Below are 9,097 nucleotides of genomic sequence, written 5' to 3' on the forward strand. Positions count from 1 at the left end.
GCTTCATTTCATTTCTGTGTTCATTTCAATAAAGTTTGATTTGTTGCTTCGGAAATGAATGTGTGATGCTCATTTTTGTGACAACACATACATGTCACCAGTTGTGTGTCTGCAACGTCATGCGGATAGTTTTGTATGTGATTGGGTGTAGCTGATGTGGCAGGTCTTTGTTCGGGGGAGGAGCACTGGGGAGGGGGGTCCGGGGAGTGGTTGGGGTTGGTGTTGTTTCCCTTTCGGCCCTCCGGGCTGCATGTTCAGTTGCCCGGGTGAATCTGTTGTTCTTCAGGTGTGGCTGTGGGCTGTGCTCCCTTTTGCGGTGCAGGCTGTGGTCCGACTTAAGTTCCTGCTGCTAACGCGCCTTATCGCCTGTTTGGTGTTCTTATCGCAGTTCTGTCTGGTTGTTGTGAATGGTGTGGAGTGGTGTTGTCGTGGCTTTTGGCACGGAAACACCTACTCTGCATCTCATTAGCGATAGTTGCGGGGGTCCTCTGTAGCGATGTTTTTGCGGCTGCTATCGCAGGTAAACTGGTGCTGTGGGCTGTTAACACCAGCTTGTGAATGAGGCGATAGATTTAATGCAACTTTGGCTGCGGCAAGGTGCCGTTACCTCAGCGATAGTTCCTTGTGAATATGCCCCATAGTTTTCCACTGTTTAAAAGTTGTGTAGAAAGGCCCATGCATTATTTTCGCAAGTATAAAGTTGTTCGTAAACTTGCGATGAAAATAACACCAACAAGAAAACAACACAATTCAAGTTCATGAGCAGATGTTTCCCTTCACAAATAATCATGTCATATGCAATAACACGAGGTAAGGTAACACAACTGTATGCAATACTTTTAATAGCAGATCTACAAGCTGCCATTGAACAAATGATTTATATTAATTTTCAAAAAATTTTTAGTCAATTAAACATACTTTGAACAACAGACAAGGTGACACACTCCACCAAATTCAAGCGGTTTCCTCCACAGCAATTGCACAGTAACAACTAAAACAAATGGCTTTGCAGTGCTTTGTGAAAGGGGCATTCGCATCACCACACCCTAAGTAGAGTCGTGAAGCGAACTTTGGGGCATATTATCAAGGACGGTGTTAAAAATTATCGCCGGTTTGGCGGCAGAAAACTGCTGCTAAAGCGGCGATAATATGCTTGGTATATGCCCTTGAGAATTCCCATGGAAGCCCAGGTTAACACCAGAACATGGGGTTCTATTGGAATTCTCAAGGGCATATTATCAAGCCCATTATCCTGCCAAGTCAAAAGTACTTCAGGACCTCAACGGTGAAAGTCAGACGCAGAAGAGCACGCAAAGTGAAAGAAACATCACAGTCTATGAAAAGAGTGAGGAATGAAGTGAGCATGCAATTAGTAAGAACCTACAATCACTGATCTAAGAGGAAAAAACCCAAGTTTTTAAGTGTTTTCTATAGGAAGAGAAAGAGCAATATGTAATATGAGTCGGAATGGTGTTCCATAGCTTGGCAGCGGCGCCGGAAATGGGGTGTTCGCATTATGCAGCCTTAGGAACAATTACTTTTCTCCTTGAAACTAATCTCAAGTGCATGATCAGTCTATACCATTGAAAGGATAATCTTCCACTACTGAGCTCTTTTGATGTAGAGCCAGGTAGACTGTGCTGAGCACGTTAAAAATCATCCATTTTTAAACTTGGAGCCAGTGTAGGTTTCGAAGGCCTTCTCTAACTAAAAGACATTTTGGGTAATTCAATATGAGGCGTGCTGTCGCATTTTAGACAACCTGCAGTTATTCAGGGAGGTGCTGTTGCTATTGGGATAAAGGGAATTACAGTAGTTGAATAATGAGGCAATTAATGCAATAGACAACCAAGTAGCATCTCCCAGTTAGGAGATGTCCCCCCGTGCACAACTATTGGTCCCAAATAATGGGTAAATGTTTAATCAAAGTATAGATACAGATGTAAATAAACATCACAGAAAAGAGCAACTTGTTCAACCAGCGGACTATTTACTTTGATTAAACCTTTACCCATTATTTGGGACCAAGAGTTATGCACAGGGAGACATCTCCTAATTGGGAGATGCTACATGGTTGTCTGTACGTTTAAAACTTTTTGGATTAGAAAGTGAATCCCCAGTAGCATGCTACACTGTTTCAAAACTGAAGCATCCAGGTAGTGTGTGTCTCCAGCCTTTTTGCAGTTAACGCAATAACCAAAAATGTGTGCAGTTCCACGGGAATAGATGGAAAGATCTTCCTCAGAGATCTAATAATGAAAAATCTAGTGCTCATGGTACGGTGTACCTGCAGATTGAAGTTATGGGACAGGTCAAACAGAGACCCTATGGTCTTGACTGACTCAACAGGAGCAGGAAGGGGTCCACAAGATTCCGGCCACCTCAACTCTGACCAGATGGAATGCTGGGCTCTGAACACCATGGCTTCAGTCTTATCTGAGTTTAGCTTGAGGAAATTATCCTTCATCCAGCTAAGACGCCTACCATAAAGTGTTTGAATTTTTCTGCCATTGCAGTTAGATTGTTTAATACAATACACTTGGCACCAACTCAAACACAAAAGCACCAGATCTTCCCTCCCCCTTCTCAGTTCCAAGCAGGTGTGATTGCTGCCCCTGACACAAACATTTTAACTCATGTGTCCTCCCCCAGCCCTACATCACATGCTTACAATATAACACAGCAACACTGTAACAACAAAAACAAACCCAAGCTACTCTGCCCTCTACTGCTGAAATCAAACTACTCGCAACACGTACGTTTCTACTAACCTCCTTCCTGTAAGAAGACCCAGAATTGAGGTAAAATGCACAACAGTATGTAACACAACATAACATTATTCATTTTATATTATTGCAAGCAATTTACCGCCATCTGTATGTATACGCTATGTATATGGTATGTAACACAAAGCTTACAGTCCGGGAACTCTTTCTGAAACCACCCATTAACACACTCAGGGCCCGATTCACAGAACTAACTTAAGACAAAATCCTAAACTTACTACCATTTTGGTATTCACAGAAGGCACTTACTCATTTTGGTATTCACAGAAGTCACTTACTCATTTTGGTATTCACAGAAGTTAGGAGTCCTAAGTTTAGGACTCCTAAATGCCTTCTGTGAATACCGAAAGTCTTAAAATTAGGATTTTTCGCAGTTTAGTAGTAGTATAGTTAGGACTCCTAACTTTAGGACTCCTAAATGCCTTCTGTGACAACCGAAAGTCTTAAAATTAGGATTTTTCTCAATTTAGTAGTAGTAAACTGAAGACTCCTAACTTTAGGACTCCTAAATGCCTTCTGTGAATACCGAAAGCCTTAAAATTAGGATTTTTCTGAGTTTAGTAGTAGTAAAGTTAGGAGTCCTAACTTTAGGACTCCTAAACTGAGAAAAATCCTAATTTTAAGACTTTCGGTATTCACAGAAGGCATTTAGGAGTCCTAAAGTTAGGACTCCTAACTTCTGTGAATACCGAAGTTAGTAAGTGTCTTCTGTGAATACCAAAATGAGTAAGTGCCTTCTGTGAATACGAAAATGGTAGTAAGTTTAGGATTTTGTCTTAAGTTAGTTCTGTGAATCGGGCCCTGTCAGTTTCTGAACACTGCCCCCTGAACCACCCCCCCAAAAAAAAGACTGTCAGCCTACTCCTTCCTCCCTATGGGCCCAGTTTCTTACACTAGGGACCCATCCTTCTCTCTCACCTCCTGGGCAGCTTGGCGCCCGCTTCCAAAACTGCCTGCTGATGTCGACTACCATGTTGCAGGGCCCATGCCGGCAGCTACAAGAGCCCTGCTGCTGCTCCTCCAATACTGGTTCCCCCTCACCCGCAGGGCCTGGGCTCCAGTGCCACCATCCTGGATCTGGACGCCCGCCAGGAATCAAGCTATTCGCTGCCACACTTGGACCAGCCTTCCATAACCAATCCAAATCGCTAGAATAGTCACAGACAAACCCACCCTACGGCGTCACAGCATAGACAACTCGACCAGTCAGAAATCCTGAGGGGAAAAAAGGGTTTTGCAATCAGCAAAAAGCAAGAACATTTGGAAAACGTTTGCTGGTCCAGAGAGCTGTCATCTCTCTTTTAGGGTTGACGCCTGAGGAACAGTGAAGGAAAGTTGCGCTGCGAGCAGTAAGTGCTGACAACATGTTCGATTAGAGGTTTTTATTCGAACACGCTGTTATGATGAGGATCACTAGGATTAAGCAGGATTTCTAGGGGTGGAAGGCAAACTCCGCTATGCTGCAGTCAGCGAAGTTTTTGCCGAACTCTGAGATCCAAATGGAGTGCAGGAGTGGGCAAAACTCTGTGAACCTCCAACCCCTAGAAATGATTCTAGGAACATCATCAACATAACTGTTTTAAGTAAGGGTGAGACAACATTATGTAATTTTTCATATAACTTAATGAAAATATGCAAATGTATGCAAACTCACAAACATAATAGTGAAAAATATGTATTGCCTGTATCCAACTTCAAGTCTTCATCATGAGGCATATCTCACCTAAAAATTTCACGCAAATTACTAGTTTGAGCAGAAAAATTATCTTGAAGAGACATGTTCTGCTCAAACAATCTTCTGGTGGCTAAACGATGCAAAATTATGTATTGTCAAATTTAAAAACGTTGACAGCATGCTTACAATTTCATCGAGGACAAGAATAGAGTGACGTAAGAAATAAGGCTTTGAAACAGTTGCTTGTAGAGGTAATATGATGGCTGTAGTAAACAGATTTGGATTTCTTAATGAACTCTCTGACATCTAAGTGATTTACCTTTATTCAGGTGTGAACAATAAACAAATGGCTCCATTGCTCTTCAGCTGTTCCAATGTGTCACTTTCTTCCAATGTGGAACTATGGGCCACATGCATCAATATAAGGAATTGCGATTCCTAAATAACAGTTTTTAAGGATCGCTATTTAGGAATCACAATTCCTTATGCATGTAGGGATTGCAAAATAAATTGTGATTCCGAAACAGGACCTAATGGCGATTCGCAAATTGCGAACCGCTATTAGGTAATGTCACTCCATTCATTCCTATGAGCCTATAGGCCAAAAGGAATGGATGGTAAGGCATTCGCAATTTGGGATTACCAAATTGGTAATCGCAAACTGCAAATTCAATTCCAAGGGTGCCAGGTGGACTAAGGCCCCCCTGATGCACCCCCCAAAATGGTAAGTGTGCACATGTGGCGCACACAAATAACATGTGTGTTCGCCACACATGTGCACTTGTGTGCATTTTTCAAAGAATATGCAAATTACCATCAACTTGAAGTTGATAGTAATTAGCGTTTCCTGAATGCAAATATTGATATAGTGCTAAGCCTATATGGAAATGGTAGCTTGCAAATGTCAGAGATTCAAATAAAACAACAGTAAACGTTATAGTGGTAATGAAGATAAGAAGAGTGACACAGTTGGGAGAAAGGGCCTAAGAGACCAATCACATTTCTAGATGAATAGAAAATTGCATTATTTATATTGAACTGCAGAAGAGTTTTCTAAGGCCCTGGTTTACTACGTGATTTTTGTGAATATTGGGTGACTTAGTAATACAGCGTAATACTGGTGTGTTCCATAACATCAATGGAAATTTAAAAAACAATAACATCATTATATGGAAGATTTTTTCGAATGAAGTCTGTAGCACGTTTACTGTTTCATTTGCCATTAAAAAGTGTCAGTCTGCACTGATGCCACATTCTTTACTACATACTTTTTAAAGGCTTCTTTGATTTCCTTGTTCCTCAGGCTGTACACTATCGGGTTCAATACAGGTGATAAAATAGTGTATAGTGCAGACACCACTTTATCGTCATCCATTGAGATGTTGAAAGCAGGCCTGATGTAAGTATATATCACGGTGGCAAAGTAGAGCCCAACCACTACAAGGTGGGACGCACAGGTGGAAATGGCTTTTTGCTTGCCCTCGGCGGACCGTATCTTAACAATCGCTGAGATGATGTAAGTGTATGACACCAATGTTAGCAGAAAGCTGCTGATGCCAAAGAAGGAGTCAGCTGCCAGCATTGTCAGGTCATTCAGGCGGGTGTTTGAGCAGGACAGTCTGAAAACTGAAGGGAACTCACAAAAAAAGTGATCCAGCAAGTTCTCACCACAAAAATCCAATCTGAATAGCAATGTTGTGTGGACAAGTGAATTGATTATGCCAATGATCCATACTGCTGCTGCCAGTAAAATGCAGATTTTTGCGCTCATGATGGATGTGTAGTGGAAGGGGTAGCAAATGGCAATGTATCGGTCAAACCCCATGACTGTGAGTAGCAGAAGTTCTGTCCCCAAAGCTGAAGTGAAAAGACACATCTGTAGGACACAACCTGTGAAGGAGATGGTTTGTGTCCCTGATGCAATGTTCACCAGCATCTTCGGGATGGCCACTGAAGTGCACCAGATGTCCAAGACTGATAGATTAATGAGGAAAAAGTACATTGGGGTGTGAAGTCGCTGATCAACACAGATCAGCAAGCTAATAAGAAGATTGACCAGCAAAGAGATGACATATACAACCAAGAAAGCAATGAAAAGCAGGACCTGAAGTTGTGGCTGTCTGGATAGTCCAAGAAGTGTGAAGTCTGGCCTGAAGGATTGATTTTTCCATTCCATTGTTGAAAGTATGGCCTTCAAAATGACAAATTTAAGAAAAAAATAAGAATTAGTATCTTGTTGTGAAGCCTGTAACTGTTTCCGAAGACTACATGGTCCTGATTTAAAGTTTTGTGGTAGTTTAAAATCTACAAATGTCTGGAGAAAATTTGTAGTAATGAGTACAAACAATCGACTACATTTCTTTCAAAATGCTGTCCCAAAGGAGTAGGAACTTAAGCTGCCGTGCTCTAGGCCAGAATTACTATTTCCATCCACAATTAAAATAATTTACACTCATCATCAAACTCTAGATCAGGATCCATAAATGTTAATCTCTTAGAACATAACATTAAGGTTATAAAAATGTGCCATGAGAGTCTCTCACGGTTGAACATGTGTGTGTGAATTGTAAAGTACTACAATTTGCAAGAGACGATAAGATCTTTAAGTATGGTATTTGGTATTAACTTCCTCAATTATTAGATAAAATTCCTCTTTTGACCAATAACTTCTCATAGCATCTCTAAAACATGCGAAGGCTACCCTACTCCTATTCTAACAGTTTACTCTAACATAGAAAAGACAGTGAAACAAAGGCATAGTTGCCTACTCATACAAAGATGTCGCTCATACACAATACACACAAATAGTCTTGGCAAGGGTTAATGCAAGGACCAGCTTAAAATAAAAGTGGTATTTTTAATTTGTATTCATTCATTGTTTTGATTAATATTATTTAAATGAACCTTGAATATACTCAGTATGTCTAACAATCATATCCACTCAGAACTTGAATATGTTTCCAATACATTTTTGATAGACTGTATGTTTAGAAACTATAGTTATTAATGATAAGCCTTAACAAAGCCACTAGGCATTGCCTTAAAAAGCGTATGTCGACCAGATTTGTCTTGAGTTAACAAATGTACTACCAGCCTTTCAAGTATGTGGAGTACAAATCCAGTGGGGTAAATATGGTGTAAGTTATTCTTTATATATGTCCCAGATGTTGCCAATTGTGAGCAATGACTTTCTTCTCGTGGTTAATTTTAGCATAGGCCCTATTAATATTGATATACTTAATATTATAGGTATACTCAGATTCTAATTTCACATATAGTGTCTTTCAGTCAGTCAGTTAGTCAAAAAGCGTTATTTATTTAGACCGTACTCTATAAGCCCCCCGTAAATACATTGTAAAATAATACATGCAATAAAAGGGTTAAAAAAACACATACAATAAATAATACATACAATGGAGTAAGGTAAATAAAACATGGATGGGGCCCGCGTAAAAACCTACCAATCCCCATACATATTATCTACCAAACCTTTAAAACCCCCTGCATCGCTATTAAAAATCTCCTGTTTGCACACGGAACATCCAGAAATCTCATGTTCGCCAGCAAGCTAAGTGCTTGATCACGATTTGCAACTACATAGTTAATAAAAATTGGTTTTACAAATACTTTACGCCCATCTAAAAACCATAAACAATGCAGTAAAATGTGTGCCCCATTACATTTTGTCTTCATCCCGCAAGTACACATACCCTGCGCATCTTCAATTGCTGATTTTATCTTTTAATCTGCATACATAGATTTATCCTGACCCTACATTTTAACACTGCCACCCTGAGCTTGTTGTTGGGTAAGGCTTCAATATATGAGAAGCTGTCATCATCACTCCAACATTTTAACAAAAATTGAATGGAGGGTTTTCCCCTCAGATGCCGCAGGTCCTCGTCTCTAGCACAATTAAATGAAAGAGTGAATAGGTCGGGTTTGGAGATTAGTCGTTCCTGCCTCCACAGACCAGACATTATTGTCAACCTATTACAGATTTCATTTAGCGTATGTCTTACTTAGATGGACCATTTCAATTCACTTTTCTCTGTCTCAGCGTTATAGAGGTGTGATATTTTAAAAGTGTCATCCCTTGTTAATCTCTGCCATAACCACAGTGTGACTACAATCCCCAAATAACTCCAGGCTGTAAGCTTGGACTCTACCCTTATAGCTTGAACCATAGCTGCAGGAGGTAATGCGAGGAGTCTTTACACACAGATTCCAATCCAGTTTGCCACCTAAGGTTAGTACTTCAACCCCATACTGAAATTGAGGACAGACCATTGAATTATAGGCTGACAATACAGGGCGTAGGGAGGGCCCACCATACTTCAGACCAAATTGTTGTAAGCCCCTAACTGAGGTCAATGCGATTGTTTTTAATGAGTCAACACAAACTCTCCAGTTCAGTTTTGTATCAAACCCCATGCACAAGTATTTGTATTTTTTAACCAGGCCCACTTTGTTCCTGCTCAGATACCACTTAAACATTTCCTTACCTTTTCCTAATTCCATTATCTTAGTCTTGTCTTGATAAACAGTGAGCCTATTACTAGAACAATTATCCTGGAAGGCGTCCAATTTCTTTTCTAACCCTACTTCTTTCATGTCCACTATCACCAGATCATTG

At 40.5% G+C, this 9,097-nt stretch overlaps 1 protein-coding gene across 1 annotated transcript; it reads right to left on the minus strand.

The window, feature by feature from the left end:
• Positions 1-5,683: 5,683 nt before the first annotated feature.
• On the minus strand, positions 5,684-6,640 carry LOC146854076 (olfactory receptor 13G1-like). The gene has a single exon (XM_085650991.1). It carries the CDS (start codon positions 6,635-6,637, stop codon positions 5,684-5,686), a length of 954 nt encoding a protein of 317 aa, XP_085507117.1. The 5' UTR covers positions 6,638-6,640.
• Between the last annotated feature and the right edge of the window lie 2,457 nt (positions 6,641-9,097).

Source organism: Triturus cristatus, chromosome 4_1 (genome assembly GCF_964204655.1).
Source record: "Triturus cristatus chromosome 4_1, aTriCri1.1, whole genome shotgun sequence".
Classification (NCBI taxonomy): domain Eukaryota; kingdom Metazoa; phylum Chordata; class Amphibia; order Caudata; family Salamandridae; genus Triturus; species Triturus cristatus.